General features: G+C 42.7%; 1 protein-coding gene across 2 annotated transcripts; it reads left to right on the top strand.

The window, feature by feature from the left end:
- Positions 1-2,726: 2,726 nt before the first annotated feature.
- LOC307109987 (membrane-spanning 4-domains subfamily A member 8-like) lies at positions 2,727-18,112 on the top strand (the record flags this gene model as incomplete). Of its 2 annotated transcripts, XM_079788987.1 has the most annotated exons (7): positions 2,727-2,860; positions 4,127-4,280; positions 8,444-8,566; positions 12,332-12,391; positions 13,412-13,540; positions 17,352-17,465; positions 17,638-18,112. In XM_079788987.1, 6 exons carry the CDS (start codon positions 4,149-4,151, stop codon positions 17,737-17,739), a joined length of 660 nt encoding a protein of 219 aa, XP_079645113.1. In that variant the 3' UTR covers positions 17,740-18,112. The 2 variants fall into 2 exon arrangements, with proteins under 2 accessions (XP_079645113.1, XP_079645112.1); XM_079788986.1 differs by lacking the exon at positions 2,727-2,860 and having other exon boundaries at positions 4,071-4,280.
- Between the last annotated feature and the right edge of the window lie 3,706 nt (positions 18,113-21,818).

Below are 21,818 nucleotides of genomic sequence, written 5' to 3'. Positions count from 1 at the left end.
GGTCGAGGCATTAGTAAAGTTGAGAACCACTGGGGTAAGGGATGAAAGAAGGAGGAATGGTGGAGCTAGCTGAAACAAACAAAGGATGTGTCTTGCAGGAAATAGGATGTTTTTTCTTAGAAGTGAAAGAGAACAATGTTGCAGAAAGGCCAGGAACCAATCAGAGAGCAGCACAGATAGACAAAGAGCAGGCCTTTATCAGATAAAAGGGGAAGAGCAGAATGCTTCCATGGCAACCCATTTGAATCTCCCTCCCAAGGAGCCACTCTGTGTTTGCAATAAATTCCTGCCTTGTTTGAATACCTCTGGTCTGTGGCTTCATTCTTTGATTCCTTGAGACAAGACCCAAGGAAAAATTTCTGCTCTCCAGTTCCAGTATCACAAGTAGGACTTATAACCTGGTGGAGATGAACTGTGGGTCAAAAGCTAGAATGACAATAATAATAATAAATAGTATGGTGGAAGGAAAAAGTTCTGGTTGCTAATTCCAAGTCAAAGAATGAGAGGAAAATTAGACATTAGTTTGGAGGGTTATAGCCAAATATTTAAGGAAACAAATAAACAACAACAACAACAAAAAAAACCACTTCAGGATTTAGTTTAATTTAGCTCCTGTGAAAAATAAACTGAAGATAATGAACTGGAGTCTAACATTTACAACTGTATATATGGAGCCTATTGAAATATAATTTCCCCCCTAAAGTTACCCTCATTTTTATTAAAGAGCCAAATTAAGAGCAATTCATTTACTATATTGTCTAGTTACAACTTGGCCTGATTATTTGTATGAACACAATAAGAATAACAATTGATTATGCAGGCTTTTAAAAACCTGCTTTGCTGGAACATCATGATTGAGTTTTAATTAGTTCTTCAAGGCAAAGAACTGAGCCACCTAGCTGACATGAGGTTTTCCTGTAATTACTGTAGACTTGGGTGAGTTTCTTAAGTTCTTGATGTTCCCAATGATGTCTTGAGGTTCTCTCCTTGCCATCTTCCAGGAAAGCAAACTTTGTGCCTTACCTATAAAGACTGCCATGAACCATGTGATCAAGCAAAGTACCAGGCTTTTTCTTGCAAGTGGCTTTTGATTGGCTTTGAACAGTTTTGAGAATGCTTTCTGGTGGTGCCCAGAGTTCAGGCACATCCTTTTCAGACATGACATTCCACAATTGGAAACTGGTCTCATTGAACTCATGCAAAGAAACGTATTGCCATGACTCACTCATTAAGAACTGCCAGATTCAGGAGGGATCAAGTAAGGAGAAAAATATAAAAGCTTCATTTTGTTTATGAAGGCATAATTTACCAGATTGTTCTAGGGAAATACAAATAAGCTTCTTTATATCTGGAAGACAGAAAGATTTTCAAATAACTAATCTTTTGTCCTGACTAGTTGCCAGAATGTTATGTTTTTAGTCATTTGCCGGAGCCTGCCAGCATCAGTTGAACAGTACCTGCAAGGGGGGTGAGGATGAGAAATGACAGACAGAGAGCAGGATGGGATCGGGAGGATGGAAGCACTTCCCGCTTGCCATCCTGAGTTTATTTTTCTCCACACTTTTATACAGGGTCAGTTACATTCCATACATTACATCATTCCTATAATGTGGTAAGCGTGATTATACCTCTATGTTTAAGGTTTCCTACTGACCTTTACAAAAAGCTCCTTATCTTGTCTAAGATCCTAACGGCTATACCTATGCACACACCTCTGACGCCACCTAAATTCCTTACCATCATATAGTCTAGCCATGCTTCTTGCTGAAGGGTAATTACGCTTATACATTAACTGTGCTTAAAGGTTAACTAAGCTTTAAGGGGCTGAATGTGTGATTACTAACTATTGTGCTTAGGGGTCTCTAAGCCTAAGAGGGGGGCAGGATGTATGACTAACCTTGGGAACAGGCAGGCCACTTTGTGAAACCTGCCCTCTCAGGACTTTGTCAACTGAGGTCGCTCCTGACAGTCATTCGTCAGAGTTCTATAATTTTTCACTTAATGGGCCATCAAAATGAAAGGTGAACAGGGCTGGTTAGCATGGTGGTACACAGGCAGGCTACTAAATAGCCATCTCAGACACTGACTTAAAAAATTAAATTTATTTAAGGGAAGGGGATATCCAAAGGAAGGACTGCACAGCACCATGCCAAGGGGACATTGTGTCGATGATGGCAGCACCCAGGCCCTGGAGTTTCATCCTTATATGCAGTCACTGGCAGGAAACTTGTCTTCAGTGGGTTTGGGTGCTAAGGTGAACTTGGAATGAGGATGGAATGTAGGTGTGTGGTCAGGTATCTTCAGGACAGTTTCCATTCCTTATATGGTCTGACTCTTGGTGTCCAGCAAGCTTTTCCTGGTCTTTTGTTCTATGGCAGGAAGCTTACGAATGACCATTAAGGATTGCATTGCCCTGCATTCCTAACAGAACTACTAGTACATGATGAAGGGTTCATGTTTCTCCCCTGAGGGCTTTGTTATTCTCCCTTACATGCAGCCATATACAGTGACCCTGAGTGCCCAGTTCGTTTCTGTGTCTCCCTGTCCACCAAACACAACCCTTTATTCTCCACAACATCACCATTAAACACTTATCCAATTGAACTGCATTTAATTGGTCACTTGGCATTCATAGGAAGTACATGTGGGTGGGGAAACTGAACTCTAGGCAGCTAGTGACACGCCCTGCCCCTAGGGCTTTGATTTAGATCTTCCTAAAGGTATTTCCCAACTGAACCCAGTGTGGTTGCTCTTTTGGGAACATTGAACTCAGTGTGTTTTTTCTTTCCGGAGTAGTAGGTCGCCTACAACAAGCCCTGGGAAAGAGGAGCAAGGGAGACTTAGCCACTGGCAGAACAAAGTGAGTATACTTAATCTAATGGTTTCTATGGGTAGCTCAGGGATGCTGATAAGGTTTTTCTGCCAAATGAGACTTATGATAACTGTGGGTGTGAGGATGAGCCCATGGCAGGGATTATTGTACTAGCTTTTGACGGTCTGCTCCAAAAACAAACAAAAAAAAAGAGAGAAAGAAAAAAAATTCAGTCAGGTTAGACACTTTGCTTTCAGCCTTGACAGACCCTGATCAGGGACCCCAGCCATGCCAGACTTCTGACCTACACAGACAGGAGCTAATAAATGAATTCTGATTGAAGCTGCTAAATTTATAATTTCTAATACAACGTGCTTTCCTTTAAGAAAAATCTATGAAGACTTCGCAGCCAGAGAGACTGTTCAAAATCTCTGCTTCATAGGACCCTTAATTAGAAATAATGAAGCTTCTTTATTTTTAGTTACCTTCTCTATTGAACAAGAGTAGTACTATATTTATTATCTCCCACACAGAGTTATTATAAAAATTAGAGATCATGTGTATAAAGATCGGTGAGAGCAGCTTAGAAACAAACTACAGTGAAAGTGACATGATACCAAGTTACTTACCAGATACTCAGGGGTAACTGTTGTAATTATAACTCATAAATGCTGTCACTGTTGTTTAGGAACTTAGAACCTTATAGAGAGACATCCAGGGGTAAAGTATTTTAATAAATATATGTGTATCGGTTTATGGCATTGAGGAGAAAGGACAAGTAGTGTCTGAAGAATAGGAAAATAGATTAAAAATCCAACCTGATAAAATGCCTCAAAGAATGCACTCTCACAGATGGGAGATTCAGGTCTGCACGGTAAGTCATTTTAGAATGTTCTACAGTTGAGAGCCCTACCAACATGGCCAATCACCAGAGGTGCCGACTTCTTGAGTATTTCTGAGGATGTACCATCTTGTCTTCAAATGTATTTGTTATGCTATGGAATTCTGTGAGTCATCACCTTTATCTAAGGTTTATTTAGAAGTTGCTTCCCAATATGTTACTACAACTCACTTTAACTTTTTCTCTAAATTTCCCCTCTAACTGCTATCTAATATCTCTAAAACAATAAACCCCTAGGGGATTTAGATGCTCAAATGAGTTTAATGGAAGCAAAAGTCCTTTTTCAATGTAAACATTAATGCATATGTGAGGGATGATTCTACTGCATTTATATCTTAATATCATGAATTTAATATCATGACTTTAGCAGGCCCCACGGCCAATTCTGTGTTTGTGATGGCACCCCACAACAGGTATCCTGTGATCCCGGGAAGCATGTCTCAAGTGCCTGTGTCTCCACTTAACCAACCCCAAGTCCAACAAATGCCTGGGAACCCGCCTAGTTTGGAGCCACGTCGGTCTATGCAACCTGCCCAGAGATCCTTTAAAGAAGCCAAAGTTTTAGGGGTAAGTGAGATTTCACACTGTGTGCACTGGCCACGTGGCTGGAGTCAGGGGTGGGAGGAGGTTCGGAAACACAGAATCTCCAAATCCAGCAGGTGGGGCTGGAGCTGACCCAGCCTTGCCAAACTCAGGTCTATTAAGAAGCTCAGCTCTACAGCATCACCAGGGCCTCTGGGTGGGACCTTGTATTATCTCTCTTGGGCATTTTAGGAAAGAGAAAGAAAAGCAACAAAGAAGCAGTAAATTGGAATGTTGGTCCTGTTGCCAGAATCCATGTTGACCCATGTGGCCTCTGGAAGAAGGTGGGCCCAGAAGGTGGATTCTAAACCCAATGTGCTTGAATGGAATCTTTCTCCAATGGGAACAAAATAAGAGCTCACGATGATTTTTCCCCCAAAGGCTGTCCTGGATGAGACAAGGGAAAGCCCACTCATTACATGGGTAAATGAATGCATGCATGGATTCTGACTCAGGCTGTCCAGGTTCAAATCCTAGCTTCACCCCCATTTACTGCTCATATCAATGTTAATCAATACAACCTGTATGAAAGGCTTTCTGTATCTGCCAAATTTTAAAATACATAATAATTCCACTTCTGAGGCTTGTCTTATAGATATGTCTGTACACATAAGAAATATGACATGTATGAGGTTATTTATTGCAGCATGGTTTGTGATGGTGAAACTGGCTCAAATGATCCTCAGGTTCTTTTGCCTGCTGCTGTGAAGCCAAATACACGACACCATTGCTGATGGAAGGAAAGGGATTTATTTAGGTACTGACTACCTGAGAAGATAGCAGGCTCATGTCTTAGCAACCATCTTAATGTCTCAGGGTAGGCAAAATGTTTTTATAGAGGGATCGTGAGAGAAGGGAATTAAGGAATGCTGATGACATCAGTTTTACATTTAAGCTCTCAGTGGGTTTGATGCTCTCTTTCATGTCTGTCAGCAGACATATCTCGTATTTTTTTCTCTCTGTGGGTTTTATTCCTGGGGATAGGATATTGCAGGCCTGGCCAGCCATTAGCATCTATTACACAATTATGGTAGAGGCCAGTGAAAAGGGGAGTTGGAACTGCTTCTGCCTGTGTAATATGCTTAAATATGAAATTATTAATATTTTAGACTATAAGTTTTATTAGCATATTCTTACTTTCAATCTTTGATTAGTTAGTCAATTAGACATGAGGTGTTTTTTTTTTTATATATCCTATATCCTATACCCTGTTATAATAGGAAAAGATTGGGGATAACCAAAATATTTATCAATATAATACTGGTTAAATCAATGTATTGTATGTCTGAAGAATGAAATGTGATGGAGCTATAAAAAGGATCCTCTTTGCCCTGCCAGTGTGGCTCAGTTGGTTGACCATCAACCCATGTACTCAGTGGTCGCCAGCTCTATTCCCAGTCAGGGCACATGCCCAGTGGCAGACTCCATCTCTAGTAGGAGGCAACTGATCAATATTTCTTTCTCATCAGTATTTCTCTCTCTATCTCTCCCTCTCCCTTCCTCCTTCTCTAAAATCAATGATAACATATTTTAAATACAATATGTATATATATTATATTTAATAAAAATAAAGTTCTTTAGCTCCTTTTATAATGATATGGACATACTCCCAAGCTATATCATTAATGAAAAAAAATAATTGGGGGCAGACGTTTTATTAGCACCACGCTCTAACCAACTGAGCTAACCGGCCAACCGACATGGGGGCAGACGTTTTAAATGATTTTCTAACATTTGTGTAAATTTAATGAAATAATATATTTGTATTCTTTGTTATGTTTGTACTATATACACCTATTTATCATTTGGGCAGGAATATATATTAGTTTCTTAAAGCTGCCATAACAAAGTACTACCAATCAGGTGGCTTAGAACACAAGAAATTTACTGTCTCAGTTCATAAGTTTGTAATCAAGGTATCCATGGGGCCATGCTCTTTTTGAAGGCTCTAGGGGTGAGTCTTTTCCAGGCCAGTCTCCTAGCTTCCAGTAAGTCCTTGGATTGTGGCAGCAAAACTACCATCTCGGCATTCTCCTGGGTGTGCGTGTTTCTCTTCACATGGCATTCCTTTGAAAGGATAGCAGTCATGTAGGGGCCATCCTATTCCATTATACCTCATATTATCTAATTGCATCTGCAGCAACCCTATTTCCAAATGAGATCCCATTCAAAGTCACTGGAGGTTTAAACTTTAAGCCTATCTAATAAAAGAGTAACATGCAAATTGACCATACCTACGCTACACCAACAAGCCACACCCACCAGCCAATCAGGAGCGAGTATGCAAATTAACCCAACCAAGATGGCTGCAGCCATGGAGCAAACAGGAGGCTTGGGTTTCCCTGGCAATGGAGGAAGCCAAGCTTCCTGCACACTCTGGTGGGCCCAGGCCTCCACTCAAAGGTACAAAGTTTCAATTATAGAAGATAAATAAATCCCCCAAAAAATGGCGGCAGCCACAGAGTGAGCAGGAGGTTTGGGTTTCCCCGGCGATGGAGGAAGCCAAACTTCCTGGCCAGCCCGGGCCTCCACTCAAGGCTACAAAGTTTCAATTATAGAAGATAAATAAATCCCAGATCCCAGGGCCTCCGCTTAGGTTGCTGGGGGGCGTGGCCGGCCTGCAAAACACCACAGGCCCCTCGCCCAGGCTGCCCCACGCCCAAAGAGAACCCCCACCGTGATCCAGGACACTGAAGGGCAAACCAACTGGTCCCCACCCGTGCACCAGGCCTCTATCCTATCTAATCCTATCTAATAAAAGAGTAATATGCAAATTACTGTCACTCCAACACACAAGATGGCTGCCCCCATGTGGACACAAGATGGCCGCCACAAGATGGCCAGCAGGGAAGGGCAGTTGTGAGTGATCAGGCCAGCAGGGGAGGACAGTTGGGAGGGACCAGGCCTGCAAGGGAGGGAAGTTGGGGGCAATCAAGCCTGCAGGGGAGGGCAGTTAGGGGTGACCAGGCTGGCAGAGGAGGGAAGTTGGGGGTAACCAGGCCTGCAGGGAAGGGCAGTTGGGGGGGACCAGGCCTGCAGGGGAGGGCAGTTAGGGGCGACCAGGCTGGCAGGGGAGGGCAGTTAGGCATCAATCAGGCTGGCAGGGGAGTGGTTAGGGGGTGATCAGGCTGGCAGGCAGAAGCAGTTAGGGGCAATCAGGAAGGCAGCCAGGTGAGCAGTTGGGAGCCTGCAGTCCTGGATTGTGAGAGGGATGTCTGGCTGCCCATTCAGGCCCGATCCTACTGATAGGATTGGGTCTTAAATGGGCAGTTGGACATCCCTCAAGGGGTCCCAGATTGGAGAGGGTGCAGGCTGGGCTGAGGGACACTCCCCACCCCCGCACAAATTTCATGCACTGGGCCTCTAGTATATTAATATGAGCCCTGGCCAGAGTTACTCAGTGGTTAGAGCGTAGGCACGTACACCAAAGGCTTGCAGGTTTGATTCACAGGCAAGGGAAGGTATCTGGGTTGCAGGTTCAGTACCCAGCTGGGAGGCAAGCAATTGATGTGTCTCTCTCATATCAGTATTTCTCTCTCTTGCTCTTTATCTCTCGCTGTCTTCCATCATCCCTCCATTTCATTTTAAAAATCAATGAAAAAAATATCCTCAGATGAAGATTAACAAACAGATATATAAATTTAATGAAAGACGACACAATTCAATCTAAAATAATATTCCAAAGAAATAAAAGATGAACACAAATACTTATCTACAAAGATGTTTATTGCAGTGTTGTATATAATATGTAAACATATTATACCTGCCCAATATCTTTTGTCTTAATCCTCCACAGATCATCCATATAATGGAATGTAGGAAGACCTTAAAAAGCATATATTTAAAGAATACTTAATGCCATAGGGACGTTTTCATAATGAAATATTAAGTTAAATATGCAGAGCCTTTTTGTATTATCAGTGTGTATATTTTAAAAAATAATGGAACGTTATGTACCAAAATATAAGTGGTTGTTTTCTTTGAGTGGGGGGCAATTATGGGAAGTATTGTTTCATTAGTACATTTTAAATCTGACTTTATTGATCAAGAGAACAAAATGTTTATTAAAATAAAAAGGAGGCCCAAGAGTGCAGGGGTTAAAATCCGGCCTCAGAAACAAAGGTCTCTGCTTTTGGCTCCCCTGACAGGCCAGCCAGATCCTGATCGGCCTGATACACATTTGCCTGGGCAGCATCATGGGGACCATCATGCCTGGGCCCTACACCGCTGTCTCATTCTACGGAGGCTATCCCTTCTGGGGAGGCATCTTGGTAAGTAATGTAAGTCGCCCTGCAAGTGAGTTCCAGAAGTGCCAACACACTGGCAAGTTGTGTACTTTGCTGCATACGTTTTTTAGCCAAGAGAGCACGTGGGCTGTGAACCCAGCTCAGGCCTTGTTCACCAAGAACTTTAGTCCATGTGGGAAGCCAGAGCAAATACCACAGACTTGGTGGCCAAACAACAGACATTTATTATCTCATAGTTCTGGATGCTGGAAGTCCAAGGTCAAGGTGTGGAAAGGGTTGTTTCTCCTGAGGCCTCTCTCTTTGGAGTGTAGATGGCTGTCTTCTTCCCTGTGTCTTCACATGGTTTTCCCTCTGTGTGTTTCTGTGTTCATATCTCTTCTTATTAGAACACCACTCAAATTGTTTTAGGGCCCACCCATATGACCTCATTTAACCTTAATCATCTTCTTTATTAATTTTTTTAAATAAATTTTATTGGGGTGGCATTGGTCAACATGAACATATAGGTTTCATGTGTGAATTTATAAGTTATAAAATCTGTATATAGCCTCATGTGCCCACCACCCAAAGTCAAATCTTCTCCTGTCACCTCATATTAGGACCTCCTTTCCCCCACTCCCCTTCCTCTGGCAACCATGACACTACTGTTTTTGTTCATAAGTTTCAGTTTTATATCCCACATATGAGTGAAATAATATGGTTTTTAGCTTTCTCTGTCTGGCTTATTTTACTTAGCATAATGTTCTCAAGGTCCATCTATGTTCTTGTAAATGACTCTATTTCATCCTTTCTTATGGCCGAGTGCTCATCACCTTCTTAAAGACCCTATCTTCAAATACAGATGCTCTTCAACTGATGATAGGGCTACATCCCCAAAAAACCATCATAAATTGAAAATATCTTGAGTCAAAAATGCATTAAGTACTACACTGTAGAGAATGGGTTGTTTAGGCTCGTGATTGCGTGGCTGACAGGGAGCTGAGGCTGACTGCTTCTGTCCAGCATCACCAGAGAGTATCTTACCACATATCACTCACCCAGGAAAAGATCAAACTTCAAATCCAAAGAACAGTTTCTGCTGAATGCATATCATTTGCACACCATTGCAAAGTGAAAAAAATCATAAGGCAAACTATAGTGAGTCTGGAAACGTCTATACAGTCACATTTGGAGGTTCTAAGGGGTTTAGACTTCAAAAGATGGAGTATGAGGAGACAAAATTCAGTTCATATACCAAGTGACAGCCCTGTAAAGTGCCGTTGCCCCAAAGCAGGCAGCTTCCTAATTAGCCCACCTCAGAGGGTAGGAAACCTTTTCCTAGTTCATCAGCCCAGTGCTCAAGTGTTGTTGGACTCAGGCTCAGAGCTGGTGCTCCAAGAGAAAAATGCTTCCCCCAGGAGTTAAGATTGGCTGCCCAGCCACAGAACAGACATTAAGCAGTGGGACCTCAACCCGGAGTCCTCTGATGGGTTCAGAGTCAACCTTGTTGAAAAATATTTGGTATATTAGATGTTTTTTTATTTTTTTTTCTGGAAAAGCCCACAGTTTTTATCACATTTTCAGGGTGATCTGGAACCTCTTAAAAGGTTAAGAACCAGAGGTCCTTTGTCTTTCCAATGTATTGCCTTTATGATTGTTTTCCACTCTTCTTAGTGTCTTCCCTCTTCCACAGGCATGCGCGCGCACACACACACATAATCCAATCCAGGGGTCCTCAAACTTTTTAAACAGGGGGCCAGTTCACTGTCCCTCAGACCGTTGGAGGGCCGGACTATAGTTTATAAAAAACTATGAACAAATTCCTATGCACACTGCACATATCTTATTTTGAAGTAAAAAAACAAAACGGCAAAAATACCCGCATGTGGCCCACAGGCCAAAATACCCGCATGTGGCCCACAGGCGGTAGTTTGAGGACGCCTGATCCAATCCCTCTCCCACCAACCATGTTCCTCTCTTCTAAATGCCAAAACACAGTTTTTCTCTCTAATCACTTATCTGTGACCCAAGGCAACTTTTCTCACAAATAGCAAAACTCCAGAGTAACCTGAACATCAGCCAAGTCACCATACACTGAGCTTTAAATAAAAATAGCCTAGAGTCATCCACCATCCTCATACACACACAGCCTTTGCAAATGGCAGGGCTTAGATTCTTGGGAGCATTTTTGTCCGAGTAGCTGCTCTCTCTTGTTCCCATTCGTGTCTCATCTTCTGAGGCTGAAGTGGTCTCTCTGTTCAGCACAGACCCAGACTTGGAACTTAGTCAACCACAGACACCTGTGTGTATAACAGACTTCTGTGGAGTTTGGGGAAATAGAGAAGACTAACACCACAGCCACAAAACAGTTCCTATTGAGTGTTAGATTCTCTGAAGACATCTCAAAGGCCTTGCTGGCCATCTCCCCTTCCACCAGGCTGCTCAGGTCCCATCACCCTTATGACACCACCCTCCCTTTTTCCTACAGGACACTTTTGCTCTGTGTTGCCTTCTTGACTCCAGGACTATCTATTTCCTAAAGGTCATATGGTCCTCCTCCAAACCAAAGGCCCACTCCTTAGACATCTCAAAAGGACCAGCAGGGACATCAGAAGTCCAGCCTTCTGTTTCTTTCCTTCCCCATCAAGTCTGTATAAAAAGAAGGACATAATGGTTCACATTTATTTTTCCATTTATAGGAAACATGGCATTCCTCTTAGAAGGCACAGGTGGCTAGAATAAGTTTTCATTGTGAATATCAATTTCCATTCCCTGAAGTAGAATGAGTGCAAGATGAGGGTTAAGAACATGATATCTGGGGTCAACTACCTGGATTTGATTCCCAGATATACTATTTGCTGGATGGTCTTGGGTGTGTTATCCAAAATCTCTAAGCCTCAGTCCACCCCTCTATAAAATAGGAATAATAATGGTGCTTCATGGGCCATCATGGAGTTAAGTAAGGCAAAGTTAAAAGCAGTTCAGGTAGGACTGAGCAAAGCTTCCATTAAATCATATCTGATGCCCTCTCTAACCCTCACTGACAGCAGAGAATTCCATCAGCCACTATGCCTGCAGAAAATCAGTGTTGAAATAAATCCAAACATTCTACCCTGTAGCCCTCATAGCTGATGTACTGCATTGCAGAGATGCAACATTCTTTGGAGTAACTAAAAGATACATTGGGTTGATATCTCAGCAGTGAAAATGTGTTAACCCCTTCCTCCTTCCCTCCAGAGCCCTTGTGCCTGAGTGAATCGTTTTGGGAGGCCAACAAGATGTGCCTGTGGGAAAATAAAAAGCAAGAAAAGAAGTGATTGTATTGAGTATCTACCATGTACAGGGTCTACCATGGGCAAGATATACCAAATGCTAGAAGCAAGGGACAAATTATCTCATGATAATAACACTTAGGAAGACATACAGTTTTCCTCATTTTTTGAAGAGGAAATATACACTAAGAAAAAATTAATAACTTACACAAGATCAAATGAGTTTCAAGTTAGAGTTTAAAAACTGGTATACTGGATTCTAAAATATATATTTATCCCTAGTCACTGCCCTGTCATGTGGCACAAAATAGGCCTTCCTTCCTTCCTTCCTTCCTTCCTTCCTTCCTTCCTTCCTTCCTTCCTTCCTTCCTTCCTTCCTTCCTTTATTAATTAATTTATTTTCCCCAAGTTGAGTAGGAGATCCCAGCAGAGGATCCTAGCATGTGTGAGAGAATATGTATGTGACCAGAAGCATGGATGCCTGAAGGTGGGGCCCTGACCTCTGACCTCTTTCTAAACTCCCTCTCTTCTGTGCCAGTTCATCATTTCAGGATCCCTCTCAGTGGCATCAGAACAGCTACCAAGATCTTCTTGCCTGGTAAGTCACATCCTGAGACAGGCTCTCTGAACTGTGGACCCTTAGGAGAGACACACAATGGGGGAAAGAAGCTCACACACAATGCCTCCTTCATCCTTGCACCTACTTATAACCAGACACAGGGCACTGTCGTGCATATTCACTCATACTCACTTACAAGACCACATGAACCTGGACAGAGTCACAAATGGAAAAAAAAAACTCCAGAAGATTCGGTGGAAGGAAGGGCAGCTTCAGGGTATGGAGAGACAGAGAGAATAATTTTCCTGAGAGGCTCTTATAAGAGGAGGCAAAAAATCACCAGGGGTGCAGGACTCCCCTCCAGCAGAGCAGGCACTGACTGCCTGCAGCACACAGAGCCCAGTGCCAGACATTTCTACAGGGAAGCTGCTCAAGCAGCAGCTTCCCAAAGGAATCCTTTCAAACAAGTTCTGTGAATTAACGTGGGAAAAGCTTGCTGGCCCCAACTATTGGACCAAGAAAGTACCTTTGTTTCCCCAGGATGGCCCAGTCCCACACCAGATGAGATCTATTTAAAAACTCCACAGGGAAGATCAATTCAGGGCATGCCTTTCTGCAAATGGACCAGAATCATGGAGCATCAGAGTTGGTCACATCCCAAAACACTTTGCTTGAGTCTTCTAGCCATGTCCTGTGGGATAAATGAGTCCAGTGATTCCTAAACATTATTCTTAGGGATACTTGTCCCATGAGATACTTTATGAAGATGGTTAAATAACTTGGGAGGGATCTCTATTTAGTAGTCTCCTCTCCAGGGGATCCATGTTCCTTGTTAAAGGCTCTGAGAAGTCCTGCACAAAAGACCTAACTCTGTGTAACCCAGGTGTTTTCAAAGTTAATTTACCACCAAGCCTACTGTATTTTGCACAAGGCATCTCTTTACTTGCCTCGCATCTAGGGTTCCAGGAATTCAAATTATGAAGCACTTGTTGAAACTCTGCTCATCTCAGCTACAATTGTTTTCCTCTCTCATACTGACCTTCTCTGTACCTTCTTCAGCTGAAAAGTAGCATGGGCTTGAGTATCGCCAGTGCAATCTGCTCTATGGTTGGAATCCTGCTCCTCATCACAGATATGGTTATCAACTCCCTATATAGGTACACGGACCCCTATCATTACCTTGGTGTGGTAAGTATCCCTCTTGACCAATTCTCCTGTGGGTTCCAATGTAGCTATCTTTAAGAAATCATTGGAAAAGGCCTGACTCCACCAGGCTTCTTTACCAAGCACCAAAGAAAACAAAGCTCTCTAAATCAGAACAGAGTTTCAAGTCCCTTACCTGTAACTTTACTGCTGTTACTCTAAGTAAGTGACTTTTCTTAATCTTGTTTCCATCTTTATAAAAGAGTACCTACCTTTTGACATTGTTTGGAGAATTAAATGCAGTTATAGAGAAAATTCATCAGTACCCACCAATCTGCTCATCTTCCTGCCCATTACTGTGGAGAAAAGGGTCAGCAAAGGTGTTTAAAAAAAGGATACAGTGTGAACATTTAAGGTTTTGCAGGCCATCTGGTCTCTGTTGCAAGTACTCAATCCAGTGTGAAAGCAGCCATAGAAATGAATAGGTGAATGAGCCACCAAGGCTATAGACCCATTCTGTCAAATAGAAATCTAATGTAAGCCACATGTGTAGGTTTACATTTTCTAGTCTCTGTATTAAAGAGTGAAAAAAAAAACTGAAATAAATTTCCACAATACATTTATTTAACCCAATAAATACAAAACATCATTTCAATGTGTAACCTGTATAAAAAAGTTATTAATTCAAAATTTTGCATTTTAGGTGCCACGTCTTAGAAATCCAGTGTGTATTTTGCATTTGCAACACATCTCAAGTCCTCAGGGGACACTTGGCTAACATCTGAAAATTCAGCTATAGATGAGTCCCATGTAAACTCAGTGTCTCCCTCTACACAGCAGCCCTGCCCTCTCTGCTCACTCAAGTTATCACTCCATGTGCTTCTCCCTACTCCCTGGCTCCACCTCTCTTCTACATCACTACCTGCCATTGGCTACAGCTTTTCCATCAACATCTGAACACACTTCTGTCTCTTTCATCTTCGATAACACACTAACCTTCTCTTGGTTATTTCAGCTACCACTCCATTTCTCTGGCTCTCGCTGCAGAAAATTCCTTAAAAGAATTGTCTGCCTCACTGTCTCCAATTCTCTCCTCTCATAATCTCTCTTTAACCCATGCTAGCCATACTTCTAGCCTCAGTTCTCCAAAAAACTCTACTCAAGCGCCCAATCATTCCTCCTCTTTGGTGGACTTCCCGTTGGCTTCCAGGCCCTGCAGCTGTTGTTTCTGCACCCACACTGGTTGCTCTCTTCTCTGTCCCTTTTGCTGGTTCTTGTCTTTTCCCCAACTTCTCACACTCAGTCCTCAATCTTCTTCTGTTTCTCTCTATACTCTGCCTTAGCAATCTCATGCAGTCTGGTGACTTGAAACACTTTCCTTATGACAATGACTCCAAATGCCTAGGTTCTGGCAAATCATCTCTCACAAACGCCTGTCTAGTATCCAGTTGTCCCCTTACCATCTAATATTTGGATGTTAATATATCCAAATCTCCTATCCATATTTTACTTCCCAAACTTTCTCTCAGGTTGCCTTTTCCAGGGTGATGGCAACTGCATCCTTCCAGTCACTCACGACAAACCCTGGTGAAATCATTCACTCACTCTGCCCCCCCCCCCCCCACCGCAACCTCGGAGCCAACGCCGCAGGGAATCCTGTTGAATTCACCTTTAAAATGCATCCAGAATCCAGCCATTTTCACCAGTTTCTCAGTCACCACACTGGCTGGAGCCACCACCACCTGACTTCAGTTCTGCCGATGTCTGATCTCTTTCATCCCCTGCACCCACACACCTCTGGCTTCAGTCCAGAAGGAGGAGGGCTGGACTTCAACATAGCTTACCAAAAGATGAGCCAAGGGATGGGGTGCTTCAAGGTCTCAACCAGCATGAATTAATACTCACCAAATAGTAACTATCTAAACTGCTTAAGGAACCCTTCTCCTTCATAGAAGGGTATATTTATTTATTTATTTATTTATTTATTTATTTATTTATTTTTCAATTACAGTTGACAAACAATACCATATTAGTTTCAGGTATATGGTGTAATGATTAGATACACTTATCTTATGAGGTAATACATTCCCTATACTGTACTTTAATTTACCTCCCTGTGACTATTTTTATAACTCCCTATTTGTTGTTCTTAATACCCTTCACCTTTTTTATCTATCTTCCCAACTCTCCTCCCATTAGAAAGCTTTCTTTATAAAAGATCTAGAGGCCTGGTGCACAAATTCATGCACCAGTGGAGTCCCTCGGCCTGGCCAGTGATCAGGCTGATAGGGGCCATTTCACCAGGCCCTGATTGGGGCCGTGGGGGCCGACTGGCTGGGGAGGGGCCTTCGGAGGACTCTAGGGTGTATCCGGCCCTCTCACCCACTCCCAATCACCTGGACCCCAGCTGCAATCTAACCTACTGGTCGGAGTGTCTGGCCCCTGGTGATCAGTGTGTGTCGTAGTGACTGGTCAAACGATCAACCGATCCATCGGACACTTAGCATATTATGCTTTTATTATATAGGATGTTGTTGTTAAAAACATTTGAAAAGTACCAGCATCATTTGTAAAGGCCCCTTCTCCGTAAGCTTCTGTGATTCTGTTACTCAGACATCACCATCCTGCTGTTCCCCTTGCCTAAACACATGTCCAAACCCACATCATTGGATCTTCAACTAAGAATGAAACTTTCTCTCCTCAGTGCCCTGAGACTATTATTGGCTCTTTTATAGCTCTTACCATGTCTGATTTAAATTATAATTTAATACATCTATATCTGCCTCCCTCACTAGATTGTGCCTCTCAGGATGCTTTCTTAGCCTTCCATAGCAAACAGATGTTTAATAAGTACTTGATAAATCAAGAGGGAAGAGAAGGAAACTGCTGAGGAGAGGTCTCTCCATGAGAGAGGATTCTCTGAGCAGCCAGCTATCACCGAAGCCCTTTAAAAAATTATGATTGACCAACATTTGTTTGATACCTATCATATGCCATGCTTTCACTTTCATATGTATTCTCTCCTGTAATTGAAATCCAAATGTTATTGTGGTCATTCATCTCTTGTCTTTTTATGACTGAAGTGGATTCTACCCAAACTCTCTCCCCAGATAAGGTGGGAGATCCCATGTTCCTGAGAATTGTTATAGAACAGCAAGGGAAAGGCTTAGATGTCTCCTGATGCTCACATGAAATCAACTACCGCTGAATTAGTTCCATTTGGGGATCGCTTTACTGACCATTTTTCTTAAGTTAAAGACAGTCCCAATTATTTCTCTCCACAAAATGCCACAGTCACAAGCCAGGAAGCTTGTTTTAGTAGCTGACTTTCTCTAAAGGTTCGGAGAGGTGGTGGAGGTAACTACTGATGCCTGGAGGTTAGACATCCCTGCTTTGTCTTAATTTCTCACAAGATGCTTTTCTTTGCAGACTCCACCTTCCCTTCATGTTGCTGAGTCCTGTCTTTCTCCTCTACCCATCTCTCTTTGCTCTCTCTGAGGACTGTCCATACTCCCAAATTTCTCTTCGCTTCCTACACAGAACAGTTTCACTGTCTCACTCCAGACCCCATCCTTATGTTTCGTGCCCTGTACCCGAAATAAGTCATCAAGGTGTTTCCCTAAACAATGACTATTCTTTTCCTTAGAAGAACACGGGTCGTAAGTGTTAAAATAATTCCTTTACAAACACACGTGACCCTCACAAAACCTGGTGAGATCTTTTCTCCATGAGGCTGAGATGAGGTTAGAGGTCTTCCTCAAAGCCCTAGCCATGGTCCATTGCAGAGCCATGCTTTGAGCCAGACCTCACATTCCCCAGGCAACACTCATCACCTCCGTGTTCCTCCTGGTTCCAGGCCTTTGGAGTAGCTACTTCTGCCGTGCTGTTCATCTTTAGCCTCCTGGAGTTCTGCATTGCCTGCACGTCTGCCCACTTTGGCTGCAAACTCGTCTGCTATTCACATAACAACGTGAGTGTGTAGGATTCTCAGTGGGTGGAAAGATGCTCTAAAGAGTGTGAGGACTAGAGAGGTTTTCAAGCTTTCCCTTCTTTCCCAGGCACTTGGGGAATCCCAGAATGTCTAAAGGCCTTTGTGCAATTGTGGTTCTGACTAACGCACCTCCTGTGCCTGTCTTTTTCAGGGCACTGTGGTCTTCCAAACCGTCTATGTGACACACCCAGTGGCCAATCCTGAACCAGTGAACTCTCCACCGTCTTATTCCAGTGAGGACCAGGACTCCTAATAAGTCAATGGTTCTAGAAGCATCTTTCACTGGAACTAAAAGAAGAACTCCCCTTTCTGGTCTTCTGAAACTCAGCTTCTTCCTTCTCTGACAAACTAAGGAAAATTTCTCTCCAACTCTTGGCACCCTGTACTTCATTCACTTCAGCTTGGTTAATCATCCTGTTCCTCCATTTAAAAGGAGACAGGACTTTAAAGTGGATTTGAGCAAAGAGGTCCTCCCTAGGACATCCACCTGTGGGATGTCTAGTGCACATATTCATGTGCTTTCCTGTGTGAGCTTATGAGCTAGTGAAACAAATGTCTAGATAACCCAAGCTTCATTCTCCCAATCTTTCTTTCACTTACTGAATAAAAGTACACTGAGCATTTGATACGTTCAAAACTCAATTAATGGCAGGATGAGGGTGAATATGGTGAATTTGCAAAGTCCTTGACTTCATGGAACTTCTGCCACACAAGAGAAGAAGAACATGCAAGCAATTTTCTTTAACATAGGCAGAATGTGGGGATAGTACAGAGAGATCAGAGAGGGAAATGATTTATTCTGACAGTGACGGGTGAAGCAGAGAACAAGCCTGGTTGAGGAATCAGCATTTGTTGGGGCATTAAAAGAGAGTGTGTGGTTTTTATGTTGTTTTTTAGTGCAATAATATGTGCCGTGCCAGCACAGCCAAGGGTTCGGTGAGCCTGAGGGAGGGCCAGCGAAGGATGAAGAAAAGACAGACAAAGAGAATATGCTGGGTCTAGGTGGATCTTCTGTGTGTGACTGAGACCACAGAACAGATCCAGACTGCAAGCTGATGCTTTATTTTATAGTCAGAGGTAAACAAGGTAATTTACAATGTTCTTGTAAGTTTCACTTGTTTTGGCAGCACCATCTGCACCTCCCACAGCCCATTAGCTACCCAGGAAAGATCTAGGGAGCAGTCACAAGATCAAGCTTAATTATGCTAAGAGGGCTGTGCCCTCTAAGCTGGGACTTGTTTGTGGCTTTGCCAGCAAGTCAGTCCAAGGCTTAACCCTATAACCACTCCCTACAATAATATACCATTATTTTGAGAAGACCCTCGGAGAGAATCATCCACTGAAATTATTATGCTTTTTATATGCTGTTGCCACTGATGCAATAGTACTCAAGAACAAGCATTGTCTTAAGATATCTTCCGAAGTTATGAGGCAATTATATCTTTATTTAACAAAGGATCAGAACTCATTCAAAGAAGTTATGTATATAACTTCTAGATGTCTACTCTTTCAATTTAAATATTGTTACCCATGATGGCCAATTGGCTCCCTAAAGGTTACATGCCCACAGATTATAGAAATAATCTGTAAAGGCCTACATTGTGTTTTCTAGAACTTAGTGGGTCTTAGGAAATGACAGACAACAAAAAAATGTCAGTCGTTCTGATTTAGACGACTGACTGTTCTGATTTAGACCAGCCCTCCACCTATCTGTTCTGATTTAGACCAGCCCTCCACCTATCTGTTTTGTAAGCTGAGTCCAATGTTAGTACACTGAGCTCCCCATCATGGGCTGACTTGTTTGGTCCAGTTTTGGAAGGCTGGATGGTCAGAGTGAGTCTGGCCCTCTCTCCTTCTTCTTTGTTATTACCTCTCACTGCCCCATTGGATTTGACATCTTCTCACTCCACAGATCTCCAGTCCTCCAAATTGATCCTACACTCTCTTCTCAGAGCCTCCTTCCTGACTTATCTGACCTCTGAGTTAACATAAATACTCCAGATGTGTCTCACCTCCTACATGTGCATCATCTCAGAGAAAGCATCTTCTAACACACCTGGTGCTTCTCCAGAGATGGATACCTTCCACCTTCCCTGCTGAAATCACCATGGGGCTAGTTTGAAGAGTCTCTTTTTTATCCTACTACCTACTTTATTAGTTCTGTGTGCTAGGCCCATCATCCAAGAGGGTTCCTTCCCCAACCTGGAGTGATAGCTCACTGTCTCCAGCAGGTAATAAAATTGCATACTTGCCCTGCACTGTCCCACAAGCCATCTGTCTGCACACCTCCATTCACTCCCATATTCTTCAGATCAATGACACATAAAAGCTGGAAGAGACCTTGGAGACCTATGGATCAATGGAAATGCAGTTTCCATCGATGGAGGGCAGAAATTTCCCAGGGTTATCAAGCCACTTTTATGACCATTTCATTTTGCAGTACATTCTGGTACCTCATTGCTTTTTGAAGGTGATGGTACCCAAGATTATTAAGATCATCATGTGAACATATGTCTCAACCTATGGTGGGATCTCTCTTGGTGCATACATTTTCTGGAATATTTTTCACTTTCCCTTCCTATGTCATAACAAAGGGGATTGATATTATATTTGCCTTGGTTAATTATAAAAATACTCATTTTCTCTACTTCCACATTCTGTACTTTGCCTTGATGTGACTATACAGATTAATATTTTATTCTTCTTTCTCCTATATTAGATTAATAAGTCTACTCCTTTATAACTTAATTTTGTTATTTATTACTTGCTAGTGTCCCGGTGCACAGATTCATGCACATAGAAAGGAAATTAATTAGAAGAAATATTTCTCTCTTCGCCCTTTCTACTATAATAGAAGTCAACCAAATTCACGGTCAACAATGACAGATCGAAACACACGCATGCAATTGGCACCAGTGAGAGCTTTATATGTATTGCGCATGTGTGAGCCAACTTAACCTTTTATATATATAGAATAAACTTGCTTAATTAGACTTGCTTTCTTATTAAGCTAAACTTTTTCCAGCCCAGTGAAGCACCCCAACTTCTCTTTCAGGCAATTGTCAGCAACATAGCAGTAAATATCAACACGAAGCATATTATTATTGTAGATCACACAGGGAGAACAAAAGGTAAAATATTTAACTGTAGCAGTGTTTGACTATATTCTGCTCAGCAAGAAAACCTGAAATCATTTATTGGGAGCCCTGTGTTAACTTGCATGATTAGGACTCCAAGTTCTTCCTTTAAATAAAAATAGCCATAGATGTCATGTTTGCCTCCATTTGGGGCAGGGTGGTTGTGGGGACCCTATCTATAGTGTGTTGGATGTTCAAGGCCACTCTGAGCATGGGAATCCTAATCAGGGTGTTCAAGGCTAAGTTGCTATAAGCAGGTGCCAGAAGCAAGGACACATTATCTTACTGTATGTATACTGCAAAAGGGTGCCCTTCTGTAACCCAAAAATAGTGAGGTCACTATTTGGAAAGAAGCCTCTTTTGTCTAAGTTAGTATTAAAGTATGTTACTGACCAGTAGGTAGCAGGCTCAGAGGTGGCTACTTAGTGAGGCTGTAGCTCTAAGGATGGCTCCTGTATAGCTCCTATGTTGAGGCTACTGCTTCTTTGTAGGAAAGATGTACTGTTACCTAGCTGGTGTACGGCTACTGGGGACTGTACTTTGAAGAACTGCTTTGTCTAATAGCTCATGTCTCAGCAATGGCTGCTTGGGCTACAATAAAGACTCTCTTATATACCCACAACTTCTCAGGGCTTCTCCGTCAAATACCCGGCATCCAAGAAGGTCCAGTCCCTGGCAGAGGGGCTCAGACTTGATGTTGGGGAAGACCAAGGAGGCAAACAAGTCCCCCCTTGCCCACCCAGATCCATTTTCTGCTGTTAGAGCAGTTAGGTAACTGGTTATGTTATCAGAGAATTGCACAGGTGGAATTTTTCCGTTGCTAGTGGGATTCTTACGATATCTTGAGAAAAAGAATTTCCTAAGACTCATATGGGAGAATGAGATGTGGTAGAAAGGTTTATTCAAGTGAAATTATATCCCTGGGGTTGCAAAGTCCCATTTCTCTTAAAGCAGTCCTGAAAAATGTGCAGCTGGGGCTTCAGCAGAGCTAGAAGCAAAGCCGGTGTCCAAAGTTTCCATTCCATGAAGGAGTTGAGTTGGGCACAGCATCAGTCTAGTCACATTGTATGGAGTCCACAGGGCTGTGAGTCACATGGGTGCATGCAGGGGAGCACGCCCCCTGTAACAGGGAAGCCAGGAGCACAAGAGGGCCAAGAGAGAAAAGTCCTTTGATCAGGAGCTTATCTACCACAAA

The sequence above is a fragment of the Cnephaeus nilssonii genome, assembly GCF_951640355.1.
Source record: "Cnephaeus nilssonii genome assembly, chromosome: 13".
NCBI lineage: Eukaryota > Metazoa > Chordata > Mammalia > Chiroptera > Vespertilionidae > Cnephaeus > Cnephaeus nilssonii.
The sequence above is the reverse complement of the archived record's forward strand: the minus strand, read 5'-3'. Positions and strand labels throughout refer to the sequence as shown.